Raw genomic sequence first — 27,541 nt, forward strand, 5'->3', positions numbered from 1 at the left:
GTGAGACATTACATTCAGTTGTGAATAACAGCAAACGCTTGAAATTTCCTGATAAGAGCAAGGTGGCTCTTACATAAAAGCCCTTGGTGAGACCAACCACTGCACAGTGCAGCAGAGGAACAAGCTCCCATCTAGTTGGTTTAATCAAGAACAGGCTCACTAATCCGTAGAAACAACAATGCTTGCAATACAAAGTAGACCTCTTAAACCAACTCAATCTATAGAAGAGTTGGGCATCAGAGAGTATTTCCAGCCATAACAACATTTATTAGTTCTCTGGTAAACATTTTAACATTTCTGAAGAAATAGCAAAGTGGGCATGTATCTTTAATGTGGAGCACTGGGGACATATCTGGAGACCTACAACTCTGAGGAACACAGACAAGTGATTTGGGGGATATTCTCGATTAACAAGCCAAAGAATCAGGAAAATGGGCTGGAAGCGGGCAGCCACACACCTCTCTCCCTGTGTGGTGCCTCTAATATGTGACTGATGCCTGCCTTTTCTGTGCTTTTGAAATCTCATGCAAGATTGGCTATAGGTGAATTGTATTACGAAACCATCCAAGTTCTTCTAGATTCTATTGTCTTATCGCAAGTCTCTCTTCTCAATTCAAAAAGCAGTTATCCAGAGGTTCTTTCACCACTCTCTTTTCTCGTGTTTCAAAGGAAGTGGGACAACAGAAAGCTTCTCCCATTGCTTCCACTAATAGGATTTCTCATCTATTAATGGTATGAGTTCTTTCATGTTCTCGACATGAACTGGCACGAATAAAGGCTTTGCCACATTGCTTGCATTGATAGGGTTTCTCTCCAGTGTGAGTCCTTTCATGATATCGAATGTAATTGGAAATAAAGGCCTTACCACAGTGCTTACATTCATAGGGTTTCTCTCCAGTGTGAGTCCTTTCATGATATCGAATGGAACTGGAACAAGTGAAGGCTTTGCCACATACCTTACACTCATATGGCTTATCTCCAGTGTGTGTCCTTTCATGTATATGCAAGGAAGAGAAATACCTGAATGCTTTTCCACATTGCTTACATTCATGGGGCTTCTCTCCAGTGTGCGTCCTTTCATGTATACGCAAGGAAGAAAAATACTTGAATACTTTTCCACATTCCTTACATTCATGGGGTTTCTCTCCACTGTGCGTCCTTTCATGAATTTGAAGTTGTGAAGCACATCTAAAGCCTTTCCCACACTGCTTACATCCATAGGGTTTATCCTCAGTGTGTGTCTTTTCATGCCTTTGAAGGTCCGAGGTACATCTGAAGGCTTTACCACATTGCCTACATTCATAGGGTTTCTCTCCAGTGTGAGTCCTTCCATGCTTTTGAAGGTGTGAGCCACATCTAAAGGCTTTCCCACACTGCTTACATTCATAGGGTTTCTCTCCAGTGTGAGTCATCTTATGATACTGAATGGAACTGAAAGAAATGAAGACTTTCCCACATTGCTTACACTCATAGGGTTTTTCTCCAGTGTGAGACCTTTTATGTCTACGAATTTCACTAGGAAAACTGAATGCATTCCCACATTCTTTACATTCATCGGCTTTCGCTCCTGTGTGAGTTCTTTCATGTACTGGAAGGGTAGTGGAACGAGTAAAGGCCTTACCACATTGTTTACACTTATATGGTTTCACACCAGTGTGAATTCGTTCATGGATAAGACATAAATTGAGAAAATAGAAGGCTTTCCCACAAAACTTACATTTATAAGGTCCATCTCCACTGTGCATTACCCTGTGTCTTTGAATGCATGAATGGGAAATGAAGGTTTCTGCACATTCTTTACCATCATAGGGTTTCTCTTTAGTGCAAGCTTTATCATGTGATTGAAAGGAGTCAAGATAACTGAAGGCTTTCTTACATTCCTTATTTCTATATGGATTCTCTCCATATTCCTGATACTCAGATGACTTGTGTCCAGTGTCAGCTCTGATATGCCTATTAAGAGATGAATGACCCGTGCCAACTTCTCCACACACACTGCTTTCACATGGTGTTATTCCAGGAAGAGTTTTCCTGTTCAGCATGTCATCTGCAATCTGGTTGAAGCTTTCTCCACAGTGATGACTTTCTTTACTTTCACAGAGTTTCTCTCTCATAAGACTTCAGTGAAAAATGAGAAGCACATTATTAACGGTTTGATTAAAAGTGACTTATAGGGCCGGGCACAGTGGCTCACTCCTGTAATCCCAGCACTTTGGGAGGCTGAGGTGGGTGGATCACCTGAGGTCAGGAGTTTGAGACCATCCTGGCCAACATGGTGAAACCCCGTCTCTACTAAAAATGCAAAAATTAGCTGGGCGTGGTGGCAGGTGCCTGTAATCCCAGCTACTCGGGAGCCTGAGTTGGGAGAATCACCTGAACCCCAGAGGCAGAGGTTGCAGTGAGCTGAGATTGCGCCATTGTGCTCTAGCCTGGGTGACAAGGGCGAAACTCTGTCTCAAAAAAAAATAAAAAAATAAAAAAGTGATCTATATTGGCTGGGTATGGTGGGTCACGCCTGTAATCCCAGCACTATGGGAGGCTGAGGCGGGCAGATGGCTTGAGGCCAGGAGTTTGAGATCGGCCTGGCCAACATGGCGAAACCCTGTCTCTACTAAAAATACAAAAATTGGCTAGGTGTGACGGCGTGCGCTTGTAATCCCAACTACTTGGGATGCTAAGGCACGAGAATACCTCGAACCCAAGCAGTGGCAGTTGCAGTGAGCTAAAACCACACCACTCCACTCCAGCCTGGGTGACACAGCGAGACTCTTGTCTCAAAAAAGAAGAAAAAAACATGATTTATATCATTAACAACTATTGCACTTGCATTGTTAACACTGCCCGGCAAAGTGTCAGCTTTCTGCTCTGTCTGAATCGTTTGAATATTAATGGACTATATGCTCTACAAGATGGTCTGGGTATATATATTTTTTAAAAATTAGTATTTCTATGGGGCTTCGTAATCCTATTTTCAAGTAAACTATTTTACAAATACTAAACATGTGCGTCTTTTTTTTTTGAGTTGGGGTCTCAACTCACCCTGTTGTCCAAATTGGAGTGTAGTGGTACCATCATGGCTCACTGCAGCCTCAAACTCCTGGCCTCCAGCAATCCTTTGGTCTGAAAGCCCCAAAGGACTGGGATTTGGGGGTATGAGCAACAGTGCCCAGCCCAGCGTATGTTACATTTAAACATATGTTTTTAGGAAAACTTTCTATGAATACATAAATTTGATACTGGGCTTATTTCTTTTGCTTCTTTTTAACATTTTCTCACTTTTTTTTTTTTTTTTTTTTGAGACGGAGTCTCACTCTGTCACCCAGGCTGGAGTACAGTGGCGCGATCTCGGCTCACTGCAAGCTCTGCCTCCCAGATTCAAGCAATTCTCCTGCCTCAGCCTCCCGAGTAGCTGGGACTACAGGCATGTGCCACCACGCCCAGCTAATTTTTTTGTATTTTTAGTAGAGACAGGGTTTCACCATATTGGCCAGGCTGGTCTCGAACTCCTGACCTTGGGATCCACCCACCTCAACCTCCCAAAGTGCTGGGATTACAGGCGTGAGCCACTGCACCTGGCCTATTTTCTCACATTTTAAGATTTTCTAGAGGCATTGCCTTGTCTTGCGAGAGAAAATTACCTTAGATTTCTCCTGGGATTTTTGTACTCATCTTCAATGTTCTGAACTTTCCATGTCTTTCCTAAAACACAGACCCGGAGAAAACACAGATCCAGAATTAGTATGAATTTATTTAAAAATCATTAGATTCTGTATTCATGGTACATGGTAGCCATGCCTGATTTATTCATCAAAGTATTTTTTGTCCATGTTCCAAATCAATGAACAGCATTGATGAGCTAGAAGCATTTGTTCTCTAATTCACTGGGAAGTAATATTGTCATTCTTACCTACAGAGGTCAGGTTCTTGAAGGTTTCCTGCATCACATCCCTGTAGAGATTCTTCTGGGAAGGATCCAGCAAAGCCCACTCCTCCTGGGTGAAGCTGACAGCCACATCCTCAAAGGCCACTGAATCCTGAAACATCTCACATATGTAAAGGAGGACAGGTAAGACTAACAGCCCTGGAGGCCTATACTTTATTCCTAAGAAGTTCTCATGATACTGTGGACTCCAAACATTTATCCCATGACTTGGTCATCACACCTCTTACTTTCTGTCTATACTCACGTCCTCCCACAAACCAAGCCTTTTTTTGTTAAGAGAGAGGGTCTTTGGCCAGGCGCGGTGGCTCACGCCTGTAATCCCAGCACTTTGGGAGGCTGAGGCAGGCAGATCACTTGAGGTCAGGAGTTTGAGACCAGCCTGGCCAACATGGAGAAACCCGTCCCTACTAAAAATATAAAAATCAGCCAGGCATGGTGGTGGGTGCCTGTAGTCCCAGCTACTCGGGAGGCTGAGGTAGGAGAAGGGCTTGAACCCAGGAGGTAGAGGTTACAGTGGGCCGAGATCGCGTCACTGCACTCTGGCCTGGGCGACAAAGCAATACGCCATCTCAAAAAAATAATAATAAAATAAATAGGCCAGGCACAGTGGCTCATGCCTGTAATCCCAGCACTTTGGGAGGCCAAGGTGGGCGGATCACCTGAGGTCGGGAGTTCGAAACCAGCCTGACCAACATGGAGAAACCCTGTCTCTATTAAAAAAAAAAATACACAATTAGCTGTGCATGTTGGCACATGCCTGTAATCCCAGCTACTCGGGAGGCTGAGGCAGGAGAATCGCTTGAACTTGGGAAGCGGCGGTTGCAGTGAGCTGAGAGAGCGCCACTTCACTCCAGCCTGGGCGACAGAAAGAGACTCTGTCTCAGAAAAAAAAAAAAAAAGAAGAAGAAGAAAGCTGCACTTGACCTCAACAGTTTCCAGTTATCCACCTCCTCCCAGTTCCTGCATGTGCTCAACCCACATATGTGACTTACACGGCTGCCTCCTGGTGATGACCTCACTGTGGAAAAGCTAGACAGACCAACTTGACTTGCCCCACTGACCCTTATACCCACATGGATGGCACAGACCACCTGTTAATCACAGCCTGACTTCACAGAACTAGCACCTGCTTGCTCTAAATCTACCAGAAACAACTCCCTAAGAGAAACCTCCTTGGGCATTGCCCTGGACCCCAAGAAAAACTCTGGCCCAAAGGTCCCTGTCTGTCTTTCTCCCCACCTGCTGGTTGAATGTGCATCCTGGATGTTCCCCCCACTCTGTGTTGCCCTGCAAGGTGTGCTGCCCTCATCTGTCTGGGATGTGAGTAATGCACTGTTATGTCATGGCTTTATGGCTTTGTTGAGATGACTCCGCTGTGGCTCACTTCACCTACACCTTTCCCTTAATAGCAACATCCAACTGGCTGATCAGCTATGTGTATCCAAATAATGGAAGCTGGGACTGGGGGAGAAAAACTGAGCATCCCAAGGGGTTGGCTATCTAGATGAAGAGTGTACGAGGAGTCTCCTCCCATTTGGGAAATTCAGTTGCTCCTTTGGGAGATCCCACACCCTGCCTCAGGCTATCCTCTGGGAGGACTGACACAGGGGCTGATATTCAGTAGGCCAGGAGAGATGGGAGCTGTGGGCATTTTGGTTCAGCCCCAGGCGGTTCTGAAACCCAGGACCAGGAAAAGATAGATTGGGACTCCTGAAGACACATCACCCTGTAAAGTTTTCAAAAAGGAAACAGGCCAGGCACGGTGGCTCACGCCTGTCAAATTCCAGCACTTTGGGAGGCTGAGGCAGGCAGATCATTTGAGCTCAGGAGTTTGAGACCAGCCTGACCAACATGGTGAAACCCCATCTCTACTAAAAATACATGGGGTATGGTGGCGCATACCTGTAAACCCAGCTACTCGGGAGGCTGAGGGCAGGAGAATCACCTGAACCTGGGAGGCGGAGGTTGCAGTGAGCCAAGACCACGCCACTTCAATTCAGCCTGGGTTACAGAGAGAGACTTTCTCTCAAAAAAAAAAAAAAAAGGAAACAACCCAAAGACATTCTGAGATGGTGTCTGTGCCTTACGAAGATAAGAGGAGAGGAACAGAGGTTTTTCACTGGAGTATCAAGTGGTTATTCTCTATTCTATGTGAAATGTTCAGAAACAGAACACAAATATTTTAAAAAGAGTCATCCATGACCTTGTGAAAAGATGACAAACCACTAAAATACTGCATCTATGTGAAAGAAAGGATGAAGAAATATACTCTACAATAAAGAAAGTTGATACAGGAGGCTGAGGCAGGAGAATCACTTGAACCCGGGAGGCAGAGGTTGCAATGCGCCAAGATCATGCCATTGCATTCCAGCCTGGGCAACAAGAGCGAAACTCTGTCTCAAAAAAAAAAAGAAAGTTGATAATACTGTGAGTTGGAGAAGGGGAGTTAATGTTTGGAGATGCGGAAAAGTAATTGAAAATTTAAGATGTTACTGCAAACCGCTGAAGAGTTAGGGCGGGGTAGCAGGGTGGAGGATTTGAGACCCATAGATTAGGAAAATGCAGGAGGAAGCCAGTCCCTATAGACAGTGTGAAAAAATTTAAAGCAGCAGCGATTAGACTGAAGTGTGTTTAGTGCTATAAGAAACTACCTAAGGACACCAAAATCAAACTCAAATTGAGGCAGGAAAATAGGGTCTGGACGCAGGGAACATAAGGCCTATTCAAACTTCAGCTATGAAAGGAAATACCTACTCCATAGGGCGTAAGCCAAGTAAATGATTTTATAACTTTACTTCATCCTCTCCTTTTACATAGAGTATACCCCAAGTAACCAATGGAATCCTCCAGGGGCTATTTAAACTCCCAAAAATTCTGTAACGGGGCCTTTGAGCCCCTGTGCTCAGCCCCGCTCGCACACTGTGGAGTGTTAAATCCCTTCATTCCTTCCTTGCTTTGTGCGTTTTGTCCAATTCTTTGTTCAAGACGCCAAGAACCTGGACCCCCTCCACCGTTAACAAAATGCAATTCTTCTTAAAACTTTCTGGTACCAAAGCCACAAATCATGACTGGGCGTTTCTCACTCATGAATCGCTGTTTGCTCAAACTCTTTAATTTTTTTTTTTTTTTTTGAGATGGAATCTCGCTCTGTCCCCTAGGTTGGAGTGCAGTGGCGTGATCTCGGCTCACTGCAACCTTCGTCTCCTGGGGTCATGCGATTCTCCTGCTTCAGCCTCCTGAGTAGCGGAGACTACAGGCGCATGCCACCATGCCCGGCTAATTTTTTGTATTTTTAGTAGAGACGGGGTTTCACCGTGTTAGCCTGGATGGTCTCGATTTCCTGACCTCGTGATCCGCCAGCCTCGGCCTCCCAAAGTGCTGGGATTACAAGCATGGGCCACCGCGCCCGGCCCAAACTCTTTAACAGAAAAAAACCTCCGCGGGATTCCCCCATGACCCTCCCGTGGTCCCCGCAAAATCTGAAGAGACGCGGGGCTGCAGGCGCGGAGCTGCCCAGAGAGGGCTCCAGGGTCGGGGCCCACAGTCGCCCGCGCAGGAACAGAACAGGACGCCCGGGGTCCCGGCTGCCGGCCCAGCCGTACCCTGCGGCCGAGGGGACGGAGGGACGAGCTGAGACAGAGGGATTCGGGTCCCAGATCCAGGAGGCGCGGCGAGGAGGCCCAGATCCCGCCACAGCCGCTTCCGGCCGGTTCCACCCAGCCCCTCCCCCGTCTGGGGACTCCGGCCCCATACACTCACCATTTCCCGGCTTCTGGGTGTCCCGGTGTCCTCTCTAGGGCTCCCGTGAATACTGCGGGTCACGGTGCAGGCGGCAGAGCGACAGAAGTTGTGGCAGAGGGACCCGGGGCCTCTCGGAGTAGGAAATCTGGTATCCCGACAACAACCTGCATAGCAACAAAAGTAGAAGCTGGAATGGGCCTCCTCCTTCCGGATGGACCGTTGGCCGGGCTCCGCCCCGGCGCTTCTGATTGGACAAGGTACAAGGCCCCGCCCCTTCAGAACTGAGTGACGGCAGAAGCCTTGGGTAACCGGCCCTGCAAAGCCGGACTGATCGGTTCTAGCCACAGCTTCTCCCTAAGGGACAACTCTTTCCCTGAGCCCTGGTCATTGGATATTTTCTTTTCAGCCAAATTTGCTCCTGATTTTTAGACAGGGCACTATCTTCTTCCTCATTCAATGGGCTGTCAGTGCTTCTTCGTCCTGCACGGGGTTCTAAGTGTGTGCAGGGAATTCCAGACTGGGTGTCCAATGGAGCGATCTGCTGACCTCAGAGCAGGAAGGGGAGCCCAGACCAGGCCAGACACGACTGCACCAAGAAGGAGAGGCAGTTGTCCTTCAGGGGCCCGGAATTAGGGATGAGACATGGCCAAGGCTTTCACACATCTCACCCCACCTCACAGTGTGGAAACGCTCCCTCCTTCCAGACCTTCATCTTCATCGGCAGAAAACTCTCACTTGGTGATTTTAAACTTCTGACCTAAATAAACTGTCAACTTCATAAGCCCCTTCTCCAGGAGAGGTCCCAAACAGTTATTTCCCTGAACTTGATCTTTACGGATTTTCTTCAGATATGCAAATTACAGTCTGACCCCAGGGACTCTATGCATGTCAAACCCAAAACACTGCTCCCGAAAACGGCCCCAGATTCCAGATGTACAGCCGCAGAAAGGACAGAACTCCTGAAGTGCACCTGCACATGGGTCTCCTGCTTTCCAGGGCGCTGCAGCATGTCAGAACCCACACTCTTTCTGGATCTGCTCTGAGCAGCTGCAAGCCACCTGCAGGGGAGGGCGGCTGCCCAGGAAGCACCCAGAACTCCACTTCACTCCTTGGCAGGATCCATACTAGCCTCAGCGTCCAGTCCCTGGCGTCGGTCTCTGCTGCCCCCTGCAGGTTATTCACCTGCTTCTCACATCATTCATCAGTTTCCATGAGACAAACATCCTCAATCCCACTGCGAGAATAACACACAAGCAAAGCTCTCCTCCAGTGTGTATGTATAAAGTCGAGGAGGAAGTGTCCAAGATTATTTAACTGCATGAAAGTGAGGCAGTAGTGGCTGGGCGCTGTGGCTCAAGCCTGTAATCCCAGCACTTTGGTAGGGCGAGGTGGCTGGATCACCTGAGATCAGGAGTTGGAGACCAGCGTGGCCAACATGGTGAAATCCCATCTCTACTAAAAATGCAAAAATTAGCCGGGTGTGGTAGTGCCCACCTGTAATCCCAGCTACTCGGGAGACTGAGGCAGAAGAATCGTTTGTATCAAAGAGGCTGAGGTTGCAGAGAGCCGAGATTGAACCACTGCACTCCAGCCTGGGCAATAGAGCAAGACTCCGTCTCAAAACAAAACAAAAAAACACACAAATGTTTAGTCATGTTACTTATTTCTGGTTTCCAGCCTGACTTTATAACATTCCTGACTCTGGGACTCTCCAGCTCTCCAGAATTATGCTTTGAAGAAAAAACAAGATAGAGCACAGGGCCCACATGTCTCTTATAAACTGTGAACCAAAATATTACATAGCAGCCATCTGTCAGAACTGCTTCCAGGCTATTGTCCTCAGTCACAATCCTAAATCAAACTCACTTTCTTTAACAAATTTAATTTTTTTTCTTCAGTCCACATGAGTAATCTAAAAAAAACACATAGACAGAAGAATCTCTTTATTATCATCTTTCTACCAAGTCAACATCAAGCATTAAAAAAATGTAAAACAAAGTGAAAACCATCCTTCTCTGATTCATCGTAGACCCAGAATCTGCCAGTCACCAACACCTATCTTCATTTTCTCTATTACGGCCAACTTTTATCTAAGAGATATCATAGAGGCATATTTAATAGAGTTTGTCATTTTGTGTTTTATGAATTTTAGAGGTTTTTTTTGTTTTGTTTTGAACTTTTATTTGCATTTTCTTTTGGCTGAATTTATTTGTCTCTTAAGTTTATGTTTCTTCTGGGGTATCTTTTTCTTCCGTGCAGCCTCCTTTTCTGCTTTTGGAACAAGGTGTTTCTTTTCACTAAGCATCATCTGGATGTGGCAGGGGAGTTTGTGGATGGGTTCATCTGCCCATGAGTTCTGTAAGTCAGGTGGTACATTATGGGTGCCTTGTTCCCTGGATGTGCTCAATAACCAGGGAATCTACATCTATACCCTTAAGTTCAGCATAACTCTGCACTTGTAAGCAAATTTCAGTACCTTTTCTGGGCCACTGATGGTGAGTCCAGCCCCAGTGTCTGTCTTGCGTACAGCGACCAACTCCACTTTCTAAGACTGAAATGGTACACATAATTTCTGTAAAAGAAAATATTTCAGATACTTGGTGGCTTTTCATATAGGCATACCTGTGATGGCCTGAGCACCTTCACAGTTTACAGTGAACATGAGGGTTTCATCCTTCTAACATGCACGACTTCGTGGGATTTTCTGGGTCATAGTGAATAATGTTCATAGATCAACTCAGGCCACACAAGAGGACAGGTTTTCTTTGGTCTTTAAAAGGAACTGCTTAAAGAAAAAAAAAAAAAAAGGTGGAAGCCAGGCACAGCAGCTGGTACCTGTAGTGACAGCTACTTGGCAGGCTGAGGTAGAAGGATTGTGAGCCCAGGAATATGAAGCTCTCATGCACTAAGCTCACACTTGTGAATATCACTGCACTCCAGCCGGGTCCACACATCAAGACTAAGTCTCTAAAAAAAATTACATAATAAAATAATAAAAAAAAAAGTTTGTGGTTAGAAAAAAGTTTTTATTTAAGACATTCATTAAAGAAAAAAGTACTTTGAGAAGAGATTAGGGCCAGGCGTGGTGCCTATAATCCCAGCACTTTGGGAGCCCAAGGTGGCAGATCATGAGGTCAAGAGATTGAGACCATCCTGGCCAACATGGTGAAACCCCATCTCTACTAAAAATACAAAAATTAGCTGGGCGTGGTGGCGCATGCCTGTAGTCCCAGCTACTCAGGAGGCTGAGGCAGGAGAATCTCTTGAACCTGGGAGGCGGAGGTTGCAGTGAGCCGAGATTGCACCACTGCACTCCAGCCTGGCCACAGAACAAGACTCCGTCTCAAAAAAAAAAAAAAAAGATATTAGGCCTGGCACAGTAGCTCACACCTGTAGTCCCAGCATTTTGGGAGGCTGAGGCAGGTGGGTCACTTGAGGTCAGGAGTTCAAGACCAGCTTGGCCAACATGGAGAAACCCGTCTCTACTAAAAATACAAAAATGGCCGGGCGCAGTGGCTAACGCCTGTAATCCCAGCACTTTGGGAGGCCAAGGCAGGTGGATCACCTGAGGTCAGAAGTTCGAGACCAGCCTGGTCAACATGGTGAAACCCTGTCTCTACTAAAAATACAAAAATTAGCCGGGTGTGGGGGCACACACCTATAGTCCCAGCTACTCAGGAGGCTGAGAAAGGAGAATCGCTTGAACCCGGGAGTTGGAGGCTGCAGTGAGCCGACAGCACACCACTGCACTCCAACCTGGAGCAAGACTCTGTATCAAAAAAAAAAAAAAAAAAAATTAGAAGGCTGGAAAAAGATTAGAAGGCCGGGTACAGTGGCTCACACCTGTAATCCCAGCACTTTGGGAGACACTGGTGCGGATCACTTGAGGTCAGGAGTTTAAGACCAGTCTGACCAACATGGTGAAATCCTGTCTCTACTAAAAATATAAAAAATTAGCCTAGCGTGGTGGTGGGTGCCCATAATCCCAGCTACCCGGGAAGCCAGGAGGTGGAAGTTGCACTGAGCCGAGCTCACACCAACACACTCCAGCCTGGGCAACAGAGTGAGACTCTGTCTCAAAAAAAAAAAAAAAAAAAAAAAAAAGAGATTAGAGGCTGGGCATGGTGGCTCATGCCTGTAAAGCCAGCTACTCGGGAGACTGAGGCAGAAGAATCGCTTGAACCCAGGAGGCAGAGGTTGCGGTGGGCTGAGAATGTGCAACTGCACTCCAGCCTGGGAGACAGAGCCCCACTCTGTCTCAAAAAAAAAAAAAAGAAAGAAAACTCGTGAGAACGAATGGCATAAAATACGTAGTGTACCCGATAGCCAGCCATTTATTATAGGATATTTTTGAATAGGAACTTTAGCCTTTTGTTTTGATAAAGGTCTTTCTGAGGCAGTGAGTCTGACAATGGCACTTCCGTTATCCCTTTAGTGAGTTTCTTAAAATGAGGGCTTGCCACTTAGGTATTGGGCTTTCAATAGGAGGGAACAGATTTTTCTGACCTTTCTGTATATATACACCTGCCACTTTGCTGGGCTAACCTTATTATTATTATTATTATTATTATTATTATTATTTTGAGACGGAGTCTCACTCTGTCACCCAGGCTGGAGTGCAGTGGCGCAATCTTAGCTCACTGCAACCTCCACCTCCTGTATTCAAGCAATTCTCCTGCCTCAGCCTCCTGAGTAGCTGGGACTACAGGCGCCACCACACCTGGCTAATTTTTATATTTTTTAGTAGAGATGGGGTTTCACCATATTGACCAGGCTGGTCTCGAACTACTGACCTCATGGTCCGCCTGCCTCGGCCTCCCAAAGTGCTGGGATTATAGGCATGAGCCACTGCACCCGGCCAAACCTCGTATTTTTTTTATGACAGAACTGTCTTAAGGTCTTACTGGAGGTGTGTCTCTCTTAAGAGTTATTTCCAACTCTGTGTCCTAGGTATCTGAGTGAGGCCTCAGCTAAACTACTCCCCAAAATTTTTGCTCTTGGGCTACTGGCATTTATTTCTGAATGCTGTCAAATGACAGTGACTGCAGAAGCTTCAGAATAATTTTGCGATGGTTCCCATGATTTGAGGGAAACACATTTTTACCATGATTGGATTCAGTGGCTTCTAGGAATCTTATGTGAATTAAGCGATCTTCTCGCCTTGGCCTTTCGAAGTGTTGGAGCTACAGGGTTTTTCTCCAGTGTGAGTCCTTTCATGGATTTTAACGCTCGAGGCACATCCAAAGGCTTTCCCACATTGTTTACATTCATAGGGTTTCTCTCCAGTGTGAGTCCTTCCATGTGTTCGAAGGTGCGAGGCAGATCTGAAGGCTTTCCCACATTGCTTACATTCATAGGGCTTCTCTCCAGTGTGAGTTCTTTCATGATATCGAACGGAATTGAAAGAAACAAAGGCTTTCCCACACTGTTTACATTCATACGGCTTCTCCCCAGTGTGAGTTATTTTATGTGCATGGAGGCATGTGGAACTATGGAATGCTTTCCCACACTCACTGCATTCATAAGGCTTCTCTCCAGTGTGAGTTCTTTCATGTATTCGAAGGCTACCAGAATGACTAAAGGCTTTACCACACTGTTTACATTCATATGGTTTCTCTCCAGTGTGAGTTCGTTTGTGGATAAGATACAAACTGAGACACATCAAGGCTTTCCCACAAAAGTTACATTTGTAGGGTCCATCTCCACTGTGCATTATCCTGTGTCTTCGAATGCTTGAACGGGAAATAAAGCTTTTTCCACATTCCTCACAATCATAAGGTTTCCCTCCAGTGTGAGCCCATTCATGTGTTCGAAAGTAGGGGAGATCACTGAAGGCTTTCTTACAGTATGTACATTTATATGGCTTCTGTCCATATTCCTGATACTCATATGGCTTGTGTCCAGTGTCAGCTCTGTGGTGCCTATTAAGGGATGCATGACCCACGCTGACTTCTCCACGTGATTTTACTCGGGGAGTTTTCTTCTTCAGCATGTCATCTGGAACCTGGGTCAAAATTTCTCCATGCTGATGATCTTTTTTACTTTCTAAGAGTCTCTCTCCCATAAGACCTCTGTGAACAATGAGAAGTATATCATAATGGGTTCCTTTATCACTGATTTGATATTCATTAACAAGTCATTGCACTTGTATTTCTAACACTGTACAGCAATGTGTAGGCTTTCTGCCCTGTCTGAACATGAACAGACCACACACGCTCTACAAGATGGCCCAGCTATACCTGTTATCAAGAAAGATAATATTGATATAGGGCTTCTTAGTACTTTTTAAAAATTTTTTGAGATAGGGTCTCACTCTGTCATCCAGGCTGGAGTGCGGTGGTGAGATCTCAGCTCACTGCAACCTCCATCTCCCAATCTGAAGCCGTCCTGCCACTTCAGCCTCCTGATTACCTGAGGCTACAAGCATACCATCATGCCCGGCTAACTTTTGTATATTTGCTAGAGATGGGGTTTTGTCACATTTCCCTGGCTGGTCTCAAACTCCTAGACTCAAGCAATCCCCCCACCTCTGCCTCTTAAAGCATTAGGATTACAGGCATACACCTGGGCGCCCGGCCAACACTATTTTCAGGTAAACTATTTTACAAGTACTAACCGTCTTTGTCAATTTTATTGCTTCTGAGTCAGGGTCTTGCCCTTTAACCCAGGCTAGAGTGTAATGGTGCTATCATGGCCGAGTGTAGCCTCAGACTCTTCAGCTCAAGCAATCTCTGACCTGAACCTCCCAAAGGGCTGGATTATAGGCTTGAGCCAGGATGTTCAGCCTATGTCACACTTAAATATATGTTTCTAGAGATTTTTTTTTTTTTTTTTTTTTGAGACGGAGTCTTGCTCAGTCGCCCAGGATGGAGTGCAGTGACATGATCTCAGCTCACTGCAAGCTCTGCCTCCCGGGTTCACGCCATTCTCCTGCCTCAGCCTCCCAAGTAGCTGGGACTACAGGTGCCCGCCATCACGCCCGGCTAATTTTTTTGGATTTTTAGTAGAGACAGGGTTTCACCATGTTAGCCAGGATGGTTTCGATCTCCTGACCTCGTGATCCGCCTGCCTCAGCCTCCCAAAGTGCTGGGATTACAGGCGTGAGCCACCACACCCGGCCCTAGAGAAAATTTTGTAAGAATAAATACAGTGGAACTTGGCTTATTTCTTGTTTGCTTCTTTTTAACATTTTCTTCCATTCTATGATTGTCTAGAGAGACATCACTTTCTCTTGTGAATGCGAATTACCTTAGGTTTCTCCTGGGATTTTTGTACTCATCTTCAATTTTCTGATCTTTCCATTTTTTTCCTAAAATACAGAACCAGAAAAATAGTCCTAAATTAGCAAAATTATGAAAAAAGTACTAGATTCTAAGTTCATGGTACACTGCAGCCTTGCAGCATTTATTCATATTCCTATTCCCTGTCCTCACTATTCCCTGTCCACACTCCAAATCACTCAACACTACTAACAAGCTAGAAACACTTGTTCTCTAATTCACTGAGGAAAGTAATATTGTTACCCTTACCTACAGAAGCCAGGTTCCTGAAGGTTTCCTGCATCACATCTCTGTAGAGATTCTTCTGGGAAGGATCCAGCAAAGCCCACTCCTCCTGGGTGAAGTTCACATCTACATCCTCAAAGACCACTGAATCCTGAAACATCCCACATGTGTAAAGAAACATGGGTGAGACTGACAGCTATGGACTCCAAACATTTATTCCATGATCTGGTCATCAGACTTTTTACTCTGTCAACACTCACTCTTCCATAAAGAAATTCTTTTTTTTAATTATTATTATTTTTTGAGACAGAATCTCATTCTGTCACCCAGGCGGGAGTGCAGTGGCATGATCTTGGCTCACTGCAACCTCCGCCTCCCAGGTTCAAATGATTCTCATGCTTCAGCCTCCCAAGTAGCTGAGATTATAGGCGCCTGCCACCACGCACAACTAATTTTTGTATTTTTAGTAGAGACGGGGTTTTACCATGTTGGCCAGACTGGTCTCCAACTCCTGACCACAAGTGATCCACCAGCCTTGGCCTCCCAAAGTGCTGGGATTACAGGCATGAGCCACCAAGCCTGGCTGAGGCCCTACCAATCTGACTGATAAGAGTCATAACTAACTAAAACAAAAAATCAAGAGCAGAAACCTTTCTTGGAAACTGTGCTTGGATAGAAAAGCCTGAATTATAACTGATGAATTGCTGAAGGTTGAATGGCAACAAGATTGGAGAGGCAAAAACTCCAGGGTGTCCAGTCTCAACAAAAAGGCAAATATTTATCAAATGTAAAAACTTTTGTGTGAAATGGTGTGAGAGAACACCATCAAGAGAGAAAATGAACCCCATGTGCTCTGTCCAAAGGATGGTAAATGGCTCAGCCCCTATGGAATAGTATGACGGTGCCTGAAAAAAATAATATAACTACCTTTTTTTTTTTTTTTTTTTTTTTGAGATAGAGTCTCACTCTGTCACCCAGGCTGGAGTGCAGTGGCACGATCTTGGCTCACTGCAACCTCAGCCTCCCAGGTTCGAGCAATTTTCTGCCTCAGCCTCCCAAGTAGCTGGGATTACAGGCGCCCGCCACCATGCCTGGCTAATTTTTGTATTTTTTTTAGTAGAGACAGGGTTTCACCGTCTTGGCCAGGCTGGTTTTGAACTCCTGACCTTGTGATCCACCTGTCTCGGCCTCCCAAAGTGTTGGGATTACAGGCGTGAGCCACTGCGCCTGGCCAAAATTAACATATCTTTCAGCAATCTACTTTTGTGTCTACTTATTTTCAATTAAAAAAAAATTGAAATCCAGATCTTGAAGACACATTTGAAAACCACTGTTAACAATAGCCAACTTTGGGAGGCCAAGGCAGGTGGATCACGAGGTCAGGAGATCAAGACCATTCTGGCCAACATAGTGAAACCCCGTCTCTTCTAAAAATACAAAAATTAGCTGGTGTGGTGACGGTGGCGTATGCCTGTAATCCCAGCTACTCGGGAGGCTGAGGCAGGAGAATCGCTTGAACAAGGGAGTCGGAGGTTGCAGTGAGCTGAGATCTCACCACTGCACTCCAGCCTGGCGACAGAGCAAGACTCAGTCTCAAAAAAAAAAAAAAATCAATAGCCAAGAGCTGCATCAATCCACCTGTCCATTCATTGATTGCTGAATGCATAACAAAAATGTGATAGGTATATATATATATGCAATGGAATATTATTTAATCTTTTAAAATAACAACCTGTCCCTTGTTACAACAAGCATGAAAATTTAGGATACTATGCTAACAGCCAAGGTAGTCACAAAAAGAAAAATACAGTATGATTAAAGTTATGTAGAGTTGTCTAACTAAATCAACTGTACAGTTAAAATTGCATAAGCTGGTAAAATTTAAGTTTTTTACTTTATAATTATTAAAATTAATAAAATACTGTACCAAGTAAAAACCTAATTGATTAAAAGGTGGGCAAAGTATTTCAGTGACGTTTCTCAAAGATACATACAAGTGACAAGTAAGCACGTGAAAAAGGGTTCAACATCAGGAATCATTCGGCAGAAGTATTTTTTTTTTTTCAGATGGAGTTTCGCTCTTGTTGCCCAGGCTGGAGTGCAATGGCGCACTCTTGGCTCACTGCAACCTCTGCCTCCCAGCTTCAAGCAATTCTCCTGCCTCAGCCTCCCGAGTAGCTGGGATTACAGGCATGCACCAACACTCCCGGCTAATTTTGTATTTTTAGTAGAGACAGGGTTTCTCCATGTTGGTCAGGCTAGTCTTGAACTGCTGACATCAGGTGATTTGCTCACTGTGACCTCCCAAAGTGCTGGGATTACAGGTGTGAGCCACCGCGCCCGGCCCGACCTAAGTATTTTACACAACAAAGTTTCGGGTGGTTATTGAGTGCTTTCCTCTCATGAAAAGTATTCATAAACAAAATAGAAAAGTTTCCAATGCAGCCATTCATGGCTCTGTGGAAAAATGAAAAACAAAATACTACAGCTCTTTCAAATATATCACGGTGGACACACTGATGAAGATGTCGATTAGAGAGGGGAAATGGGTGCTTTGGAATGTGGGAAGGGAATCAGAAATGTAAGGATTTGTTGTTGTCCCCATGAAAAGGTAGCTGTGGGGGTCTCAAGGACTCCCTCTTTGACAAGGCTTTGACCTTGTCCTACAAAACCCAGTTATAGCAAAGATCCTTCTAAGGGAGTTCAGAGAATCCCCACCCTGGCCCCTCCAAACTTGATACCCAGTGAAGTTCTGTTACCCCTATTCATAACTCATCAGCTTTCTCTTCTGTAACCCTTGATACCTCACCAAGTTCCATCCTCTCCCTCAATTTACCCTTGAACTATAGGTTCAATACTGTTGTTGCTGCATGCAAGGTTGAGGTCAATCTCTCTCCCATATTACAGTTCTCATGACCCACATCACAACTGTCCTGAATAAAGCCTTCTTTGACATTTTTAACATGATTTCAGTACAATCTTTTTTTACAAGGGACAGGGACTTAGACTTGAAACCCTGCTTCACAAGTCTGGAATGCATAGGGGATAATATGCTCTCTCCCTGTGGGAAGGAAGGAGGGTGTCCTGAGAGTATCTCCCACTCACATATCCAGAACTCTGGGTCAGACTTCTCTCCTCATGACCACTCCTTGTTGTCACTCCATAAACTGGGTGAGATGGGGGACTGTGGATACACCATTACCCAGACAGTGTTCCACGGTGGAGCTCGCCTCCTGCAGTGATGGGACACAATGCCTGGGAGTCCTGTTTGCCAATTCAGCCCTTACCTTGTGTCATAAAGGAGACTGAGGTTCCAACTGAGATGGATATATGTGAGGACCAGGTGTAGAATTTTCAAGTTTTTCTTCCATTTGGTGAATACTCTTTGCAATTTATTTCTTCTTTTTTTTTTTTAAGCCTATAGCAAGCAGTATTCTCATGCATTCTATAAACCATGCAGTAACCAGGCTTGAATCTGCTCAGCTGCTAAGATCAGCTATACTCTTGTATTTCTTTTTTTTTTTTTTTTTTTTTTTTTTTCTGAGACAGAGTCTCACTCTGTCATCCAGGCTGGAGTGCAGTAGTGCAATCACAGCTCACTGCAGACTCAACCTCTGGGGTCAAGCAATCCTCCCACCACAGCCTTCTGAGTACCTGGGCTCACTGGAGCATGCCACCACACCTGGGTAATTTTTTTTTTTTTTTTTTTTTTTGAGACGGAGTCTCGCTCTGTCGCCCAGGCTGGAGTGCAGTGGCACGATCTCGGCTCACTGCAAGCTCTGCCTCCTGGGTTAACGCCATTCTCCTGCCTCAGCCTCCCGAGTAGCTGGGACTACAGGCGCCCGCCACCACGCCCGGCTAATTTTTTGTATTTTTAGTAGAGACGGGGTTTCACCGTGTTAGCCAAGATGGTCTCGGTCTCCTGACCTCGTGATCCGCCCGCCTCGGCCGCCCAAAGTGCTGGGATTATAGATGTGAGCCACCGCGCCTGGCCAGTTTTTTTTATTTTTTGTAGAGACACGGTCTCACTATGCTTCCCAGGTTGGTCTTAAACTCCTAGGCTCAAGAGATCCCCTTACCTCAGCCTTCCAAGTTCTGGGATTCCAGATGTGAACCACTAACCTTGACCATACTCCTGTATTTCTTCATTGTGTCTTTCAAAACAGAAAAGCTTAAATTTTAATGTAGTCAAAATTACATACTTTTTCTCTGTTCCTAGTGTTTCTCTTGTCATATTATAGCCACTTCTTCCTAAACCTAAGATCATGAATATTTTTGGGTGGCACATTCTGTAGCAACAAGAGGGTGAGGTTCTCCTTTGTTCCCAGAGGAGAATGAGACTGGTGTATTCTGCAGGCTAATAAGGAAATGAAACTCACTATACTATGGAGGATAAAAGTATATAAATTTACACTATAACAGTATAATGCCATATAGGCTAATACCGTTTATATGTGGCACTTCTATATCATATACACATTACATGTAATATTTACCAGTTACCTACCATAACTAAACCATATACTGTATATAAATGCAACATATGTACATGTATATGTGTATATATATACACACACACTATATCCTGTACTAGATAATGCTAGACTCTATTAAAATACTGTACATGAATATCTCCTTTAAATTTCAAAAGAAAACACCTCACCAGTATATTGGAAAAGAGAATCCTATAACAATATCATACCCGTGACGAAGTGGCATTCAATTCAGGAAAGCAATGCTGCTCTCACCTCTGAAAATCCATTCATGCAATACACCATAATAGTATAGGATCAACAGCAAACAACACAAGAACATCATAATAGATGCAGAAAAAGCATATGACAAACCTCAACATTTCTTCATGATAAAAACACTCGGCCGGGTGCAGTGGCTCACACCTGTAATCCCACCACTTTGGGATGCCAAGGCGGGAGGATCACAAGGTCAAGAGCTCGAGACAAGCCTGGCCAGCACGGTAAAACCTGGTCTCTACTAAAAATACAAAAAATTAGCTGGGCGTGGTGGCATGCGCCTGTAATCCCAGCTACCCAGGAGGCTGAGGTAGGAGAATCGCTTGAACCCAGGAGGCAGAGGTTGCAGTGGGCCGAGATCACGCCATTGCACATCCCAGCCTGGATGACGGAGCGAGACTGCATCTTAAAAAAAAAACAACAACTACTCAATAAACTAATAATACAAAGTAACTTCCTTAACTTACTATAAGGTATATATAAAAAATGCAAAACTACCCTCATTCGTGATGGTGAAGGACTAACTGCTTTCTCCCAAAGATGAGACACAGACAAGGATGTCTGCTCTCATGCCTTCTACTCAGCTTGAGAAAGGAGATGCTACTAGGCCAACCAGGTCAGAAAACAAAAGCCTAGGCAGGACGCGGTGGCTCACGCCTGTAATCCTAGCACTTTGGGAGGCCGAGGTGGGTGGATCACGAGGTCAGGAGTTCAAGACCAACCTGGCCAAGATGATGAAACCCGTCTCTACTAAAAATACAAAAATTAGCCAGGTGCGGTGGCAGGAGCCTGTAATCCCAGCTACTTGGAAGGCTGAGGCAGGAAAATCGCTTGAACTTCGGGGGAGAAGTTGCAGTGAGCCTAGAATGTGCCACTGCACTCTAGCCTGGGCGACAGAGTGAGACGCCATCTCAAAAAAAAAAAAAAAAAAAGAAAAAAGCCTTCCAGATTTATAGTAAAGACACATGCACGGCTGGGTGCGGTAGTTCATGCCTGTAATCCGGCATTTTGGGAAGCCAAGGCGGGTGGATCACCTGAGGTCAGGAGTTCAAGACTAGCCTGGCCAACATAACAAAACCCTGTCTCTACTAAAAATACAAAAATTGCCGGGTATGGTGGCGCAGGTATGTAATTCCAGCTACTTGGGAGGCTGAGGCAGGAGAATCGCTTGAACCTGGGAGGGGGAGGTCGCAGTGAGCTGAGATTGTGCCAGTGCACTCCAGCCTGGGTGACAGAGGGAGTCTCTGTGTCAAAAAAAAAAAAAAAAAAAAAAAAGTACATGCAGTGATTCTGGCAGGCATATAGACGGTCACTGCCCATACCGGTGTACAAACTGAGGCAGAAATACAAAAAGGCAAAAGACTTATGTTAGTTTTATATTTCTTTTTTTTTTTTTTTTTTTTTTTGAGACGGAGTCTTGCTCTGTCCCCCAGGCTGGAGTGCAGTGGGGTGATCTCAGCTCACTGCAAGCTCTCCCTCCCGGGTTCACGCCATTCTCCTGCCTCAGCCTCCCGAGTAGCTGGGACTACAGGCACCTGCCGCCATGCCCGGCTAATTTTTTGTATTTTTAGTAGAGACGGGGTTTTACCATGTTAGCCAGGATGGTCTCAATCTCCTTGTGATCCACCCGCCTCAGCCTCCCAAAGTGCTGGGATTATAGGCGTGAGCCACCACACTCGGCCTTAGTTTTATATTTCTATAAAGAAATACGTGTGGCTGGATAATACATAAAGGAAAATTTACTTGGCTCATGGTTCTACAGGCTGTCCAAGAAGCATGGCACTAGTGTTTGCCTGCCTTTAGGTGAGGGCCTCAGGAAGCTTTTACTCATGGAATGCAAAAAGAGTTAGGGTATCACATGTAAAAGAGGAAACAAGGGGTGGAGGAGATGCCATGGTATATATATATTTTTTGAGATGGAGTCTCGCTCTGTCGCCCAGGCTGGAGTGCAGTGGCACGATCTCAGCTCACTGCAACCTCCGCCTCCCGGGTTCAAGTGATTCTCCTGCCTCAGCCTCCCGAGTAGCTGGGATTACAGGTGCCCGCCACTGTGCCCGGCTAATTTTTGTATTTTTAGAAGAGACAGAGTTTCGCCACGTTGGCCAGGGTGGTCTCAAACTGCTGACCTCAGGTGATCCACCTGTCTTGGCCTCCCAAAGTGCTGGGATTACAGGCGTGAGCCACTGCGCCCAGTCACCATTTTTTAAACAGTCAGCTCGCCAGTAAACTAACAGAGCAAGAACTCCCTCATTATTGTGGGATGGGCACCAAGCCATTCATGAGGGTTCCACCTCCATGGCCCAAATACCTCCCACTAGGCCTCACCTCCAGCACTGGGATCAGATTTCAACATGAGGTTTGGAGGGGTCAAATATCCAAAACATATCAAGACTCAAAATGGTCAACACAATACTTATAAACAATGCCTGACAAAAACACTTCATATAAACCTACAGTCATCAGGATAGTGTGGTATTTTGAAAGACTACATAAATACATCACAGAACACAATGGAGAACTTATAAATAAATAAATGGCAATAAATAAATACAAAAATTAGCCAGGCGCGGTGGCAGGTGCCCGTAATCCCAGCTACTTGGGAGGCTGATGCAGGAGAATCGCTTGAACCCAGGTGGCAGAGGCTGCAGTGAGCCGAGATCACGCCACTGTACTCTAGCCTAGGCAATAGAGTGAGACTCTGTCTCAAAAACAAAACAAACAAATCTTTCATAAACGAGCCAAGGCAACTCAATAGATATACTACAGTCTTTTCAACAAATGGTACTGAAACCCCTGGACTACTATATGCAATGAAATGAATGAGATACAGAATGTACGACTATCATAAAACCAACCCAAAATGCATCATTTACTCAAATGGAAAATGCAAAATCCGCAACTTCTAGACATAATACACATGAAAATAAAAACAACCTTGGATTAGGCCAGGCGCGGTAGCTCATGCCTAAAATCCCAGCACTTTGGGAGGCCGAGGCAGGTGGATCACAAGGTCAGGAGTTCAAGACCAGTCTCACCAAGATGGTGAAACCCCTTCTCTACTAAAAATATAAAAATTAGCCAGGCGCAGTGGCAGGCACCCATAATCCCAGCTACTTGGGAGGCTGAGGGAGGAGAATTGCTTGAACCCAGGTGGCAGAGGCTGCAGTGAGCCGAGATCACGCCACTGTACTCCAGCCTGGGCAACAGAGTGAGACTCTATCTCAAAACAAAAAACAAAAAAAAACCTGGATTTGGCAATAAGTTTTCACATACAACACAAAAGCATGATCTATGAATGAGAAAATTAATACACTGGGCTTCATTCAAATTAAAACTTTCTGTTTTGGGTCGGGTGCAGTGGCTCACACCTGTAATCCACCACTCTGGGAGGCTGAGGCAGGCAGATCACTTGATCTCAGGAGTTGGACACCACCCTGGGCAACATGGCAAAATACCCTCTCAACGAAAAAAAAAAAAAAAAAGAAAGAAATTACCCATGCACGATGGTGCACCCCTATAGTCCCAGCTACTTGTGGGGCTGAGGCAGGAGGATCGCTGGAGCCTGGGAGGTTGAGGCTGCAATGAGCCAAGATTGTACCACTGCACTCCAGCCTGGGTGACAAAGTGAGATCCTGTCTCAAAAAATAGCAATAATAAATAAAAATAACAATAAAAAAGCTTTCTGTTTGGAAAACACACTTACCATAATGAAAATACAGGCTGCAGACTGGAGCAAAATATTTGCAAGACACCTGTCTGATGAAGGACTGGTACCCAAAAGATAGAACTCCCAAAACTCAATAAGAAAACAACCAACCAGTCAAAAAATAGCATGCCATTAGAGAAGAGCAAATGAAAACAATCAGGCACCACTGCATTGTTGTTGGGTGGAGTGGCTAAAATCCAAACACTGACATCACCAAATGCTGGTGAAAATGTAAAACCTATCTTGAGGTTTAAAGCAATGTGATTCTGGGGTTGAATCATATGACTGGCAGTAGTAGCATAGCCAGCTGGAACCTTCCTGTCCCTCAGTATAGACTGGCCTTCTTTCTTACCTATATTCTTTTTTTTTTTTTTTTTTTGAGACAGAGTCTTGCTCTTTTGCCCAGGCTGGAGTGCAGTGGCGCAATCTTGGCTCACTGCAAGCTCCGCCTCCTGGGTTCACGCCATTCTCCTGCCTCAGCCTCCCGAGTAGCTGGGACTACAGGCGCTCGCCACCGCACCCGGCTAATTTTTTGCATTTTTAGTAGTGACGGGGTTTCACCGTGTTAGCCAGGCTGGTCTCGATCTCCTGACCTCATGATCCACCCGCCTCAGCCTCCCAAAGTGCTGGGATTACAGGCGTGAGCCACCCCGCCCAGCCCTTACCTATATTCTTTTGTAAAATATTGAAAATGCCTGAACAGAGCCAGGAAGGGCCTCTTTTCTCTTGATCTTCATTATAGATTAACTTTCCTCTTACCTTTCTCACACAAAGACTTCATGGCCATCACAGTGTCTTAAGCTGGAATGTCAAATTTGATAATGGCTCACTGCAGCATCAAACTCCTGGGGTCCAGTGATCCTCCTGCCTCAGTGTCCCTTGTATCAGGAACTACAGGTGGGTGCAACCACACCTGTCTAATTTTTCTATTTTTCTTTTCTAGACATGGGTCTTGTATTACCAAGGCTGGTCTCCAACTCCTGGTCTCAAGCAATCATCCTGCCTCAGCCTCACAAACCTGGGATTACAGGTGTGGGACACTGCACTAGGTCAAGAGTTTAACTTTTAGCTCCGGAGTTCTAAGCCCATTTCCCTAGAGTCTGTATTTTCTTGAATGGCAATTCTCAGATTTTCACTTAAATAATCTCCTTATAATAGGAATCTGATCATTTCAATCATTTAAGGTAGAAAAATCCAAACAAGGCGACTACATCACTGTAACCAATAAAGTATTTTTTTATTTTTATTCTAATGCACCATATAAAAGCCTATCCTTCAACCTGTAAACTAAAAATAAAAACCTAAGCTCCCCATCCCACCCCAATCAAGTCAACTGTGTGGCTCTTTACCAAGGGGAGGCCCCCCAAAAACCTGAAATTTCCCAGTTACATTAGTAAGGGAGATCAGACACTCCATACTCCCTTCTGGAGTTTAGACACGGCAACTGACCCACATTCATATTAAAATAGACATAAGACCTGCAAAGAGGCCGGGCACAGTGGCTCAGTCCTGTAATCCTAGCACTTTGGGAGGCGGAGGCAGGCGGATTATTTGAGGTCAGGAGTTTGAGACCAGCTTGGCCAACATGGTGAAACCCCATCTCTACTAAAAATACAGAAATTAGCCGGGTATGGTGGCGTGCACCTGTAATTCCAGCTACTTGGGAGGCTGAGGCAGGAGAATTGCTTGAACCTAGGAGGTGGAGGTTGCCGTAAGCCGAGATTGCGCCACTGCACTCCAGCCTGGGCGAGAGTGAGGCTCCATCTCAAAAAAAAAAAAAAAAAAACCTGCAAAGAAACCCTTTGTACCAATAAATACTAAATTGCAAACAAGACCTAAGGCCATGCAAGGCAAGGGTAAAGTCATGCCTTAGAATTCATAAAATCTAGTGAAACATATCTGTTTTTTGGTGGGGATGGAATCACGTGGCAGGTAACAGACTCCCTTCACTTAAACATTCCTTCCTACCCCTTTCAAATTTTAGACACAACTTCACACTCTCAGCCAACTGCCAACTACAGAATCCCTCAACCACCTGTGCCTTCTAAGCCCCGCTTCTACGTGTCCTGCCCTGTCAGCCTTCCATGCCTGGATTCATCTTTTCCCTGCAATTCCTGTCTCGCTGAAATGAATAAAACCAAACTGCCATCGAACCTCCTGGGGACCACTTACTCGAGGCTACATGCGGTTGTTTCCCTTGGTCACGTTCTCTCATATTCGGCGTAGAACATAGTTCAAGTTATTTTGCAGAGTTTTGCTCTTTCCGTTATCAAACTGCAAGCCATGACTGGGTGTTTCTCATTCAGGAAACATTTCTCATTCATTTTTTTCAAACTCCTATTCTGAGAAGCAAAACTCTTTAATTTTTAAGAGGACTCAGTTTAGTTTGTTGCTGTTGTTTTCGTTTTGTTTTGTTTGAGACAGGGTCTCGCTCAGTCGCCCAGGCTGGAATGCAGTGGCGCGATCTCGGCTCACTGCAGTCCCAATCTCCTCCCTCAAGCGATCCTCCCACCTCAGCCCCCCAGTAGCTGGGACTACAGGTGGGCGGCACCACGCCCGGCTCATTTTTTAAAAATTTATTTTTAATAGAAACTAGGGTCTCGGTATGTTGCCCAGGCAGGTCTCGAATTTCTGGGCTGAAGCAATCCCCCCGCCTCAACCTCCCAGGCGTGACCCACTGCGCCTAGCCTTCAATTTAGTTTTTCAGGAAAAAAGGGGGGACTGGGGACCCCGCAGCCCACCGCTCCTCCCACACGAACCCCACACCCGAGGCAGGATTGCCTCCATGACCCTCCCGTGGTCTCCGCACAATCTGGGGAGACGCGGGACTACGGGCGCGGAGCTCCCCAGAGAGGGCTCCGGGGCCGGGGCCGGGGCCGGGGTCGCAGTCGCAGCGCAGAGACGGGACAGGACGCCCGGGGTCCCGGCTGCCAGCCCAACCCCACCCTGCGGCCGAAGGGACCGAGGGCCGAGCTACGCCAGGGGGACTCCGCTCTGCAGACCCGAAGTCGCTGCAGGAAGGCCCGGGTCCTGCTAGAGCCGGTTCGGGCCGGTTCCTCCCGGCCCCTCCCCCGTCTCGGGACCCCCGGCCCCACACACTCACCATTTCCCGGCTTCCAGGTGTCCTGGCCTCCTCTCCACGGATCCCTCTAACAGTCCAGTCACAGTGCGGGCGATGGAGCGACAGAAGCTATGGCGGAGGCACCTGGTCCCTCTCGGGGCCGGAAAACCGAGATCCCGATCTCCCCTTGGTGCAAGACGCCTGGGAGTCAGGAAAGCGGGAATGCGGCCTCCCCTTCCCCGGATGGACAGTTGGCAGGACCCCGCCCCAGCGCCCCTGATTGGATGAGGCTCCAGTCCCCGTCCCATCGGTCCTGAGTGACAGCGGAAGCCCTGGGTAACAAGGCCCGGCAGAACCGAAATGACCTGTTCCAACCACAGATTATCTAAGCGAGCTCCCTCCCTGCGTCTTGCTCTTTGGGTATTTGCATTTCAGCCAAATTTGCTCCGAATTGCTAGAGGGGGTACCGTTGTCTTCCTCACTCAATGGGCTGTCCCTGCTCCTTTGTCTTGCACAGGAAATTCCAGACTCAGAGTCCAGTGGAGGTGAAGGAAATTAAAATATTTTACGCCAAAATATATTTATTTGACAGATTTTGAAATGGCTGTGGCTCGGCCGCAAAAAAAAGTGGACTGGCAAAGCTGTCTTTGGAGGGGGGGAATTTGCATCTGCAGAGAATCTCCATTGATGAAACCATGCCCTCTCCCCCTTTATTTCTTTCCCTTTATCCAAGCTAGAAGAGATTGTGACCTGAACACAGGCGGGGTGCGGTGATTCATGCCTGTAATCCTAGCACTTTGGGAGGCCGAGACTGGAGGATCCCTTAAAGTAAAG

The 27,541-nt window shown here is 46.0% G+C and overlaps 2 protein-coding genes across 10 annotated transcripts; both read right to left on the reverse strand.

The window, feature by feature from the left end:
* Window positions 1-246: 246 nt before the first annotated feature.
* ZNF20 (zinc finger protein 20) lies at window positions 247-15,250 on the reverse strand. 7 transcript variants are annotated; one of them, XM_014342510.4, is made up of 7 exons: window positions 15,214-15,250; window positions 14,933-14,993; window positions 10,161-10,256; window positions 7,703-7,848; window positions 3,908-4,043; window positions 3,639-3,699; window positions 247-2,118 (listed from the first exon to the last, which is right to left on the reverse strand). In XM_014342510.4, the coding sequence occupies exons 3-7, from the start codon at window positions 10,249-10,251 to the stop codon at window positions 720-722; spliced, it is 1,833 nt and encodes a 610-aa protein (XP_014197996.3). In that variant the 5' UTR covers window positions 10,252-10,256; window positions 14,933-14,993; window positions 15,214-15,250; the 3' UTR covers window positions 247-719. The 7 variants fall into 7 exon arrangements, with proteins under 7 accessions (XP_014197996.3, XP_014197997.3, XP_014197995.3 ...); XM_014342511.4 differs by lacking the exons at window positions 14,933-14,993; window positions 15,214-15,250 and adding an exon at window positions 12,789-12,924; XM_014342509.5 differs by lacking the exons at window positions 14,933-14,993; window positions 15,214-15,250 and having other exon boundaries at window positions 3,908-4,034; window positions 10,161-12,408.
* ZNF625 (zinc finger protein 625) lies at window positions 9,611-26,886 on the reverse strand. 3 transcript variants are annotated; one of them, XR_010110837.1, is made up of 5 exons: window positions 26,750-26,886; window positions 15,214-15,340; window positions 14,933-14,993; window positions 12,478-13,755; window positions 9,611-10,256 (listed from the first exon to the last, which is right to left on the reverse strand). XR_010110837.1 is itself a non-coding variant. In XM_055103648.2 (5 exons), the coding sequence occupies exons 1-4, from the start codon at window positions 26,750-26,752 to the stop codon at window positions 12,828-12,830; spliced, it is 1,119 nt and encodes a 372-aa protein (XP_054959623.1). In that variant the 5' UTR covers window positions 26,753-26,886; the 3' UTR covers window positions 9,611-10,256; window positions 12,789-12,827. The 3 variants fall into 3 exon arrangements, 2 of the variants coding, with proteins under 2 accessions (XP_054959623.1, XP_054959622.1); XM_055103648.2 differs by having other exon boundaries at window positions 12,789-13,755; XM_055103647.1 differs by lacking the exon at window positions 26,750-26,886 and having other exon boundaries at window positions 12,789-13,755; window positions 15,214-15,370.
* Window positions 26,887-27,541: the final 655 nt, after the last annotated feature.

This window comes from Pan paniscus, chromosome 20 (assembly GCF_029289425.2).
Source record: "Pan paniscus chromosome 20, NHGRI_mPanPan1-v2.0_pri, whole genome shotgun sequence".
NCBI lineage: Eukaryota > Metazoa > Chordata > Mammalia > Primates > Hominidae > Pan > Pan paniscus.

Bases quoted from the DNA above. Each gene is read 5' to 3' on its own strand.
- ZNF20 (XM_008966342.6), bottom strand. From the start codon at position 10,296: ATGAAAAGCCACCAAGTATCTGAAATATTTTCTTTTACAGAAATTATG. The intron at 7,849-10,160 runs GTACTGAAATTT...GTTGCTATGCAG, and splicing joins CCATCAGTGGCCCAGAAAAG to GTTGTTGTCGGGATACCAGA. The intron at 4,044-7,702 runs GTGAGTGTATGG...TACATATGTGAG, and splicing joins CACCCAGAAGCCGGGAAATG to ATGTTTCAGGATTCAGTGGC.
- ZNF625 (XM_055103647.1), bottom strand. From the start codon at position 15,370: ATGTTTCTTTACACATGTGGGATGTTTCAGGATTCAGTGGTCTTTGAG. The intron at 14,994-15,213 runs GTAAGGGTAACA...TCTGTATTTTAG, and splicing joins CAGGAACCTGGCTTCTGTAG to GAAAAAAATGGAAAGATCAG. The intron at 13,756-14,932 runs GTAATTCGCATT...CATTGTTCACAG, and splicing joins AATCCCAGGAGAAACCTAAG to AGGTCTTATGGGAGAGAGAC.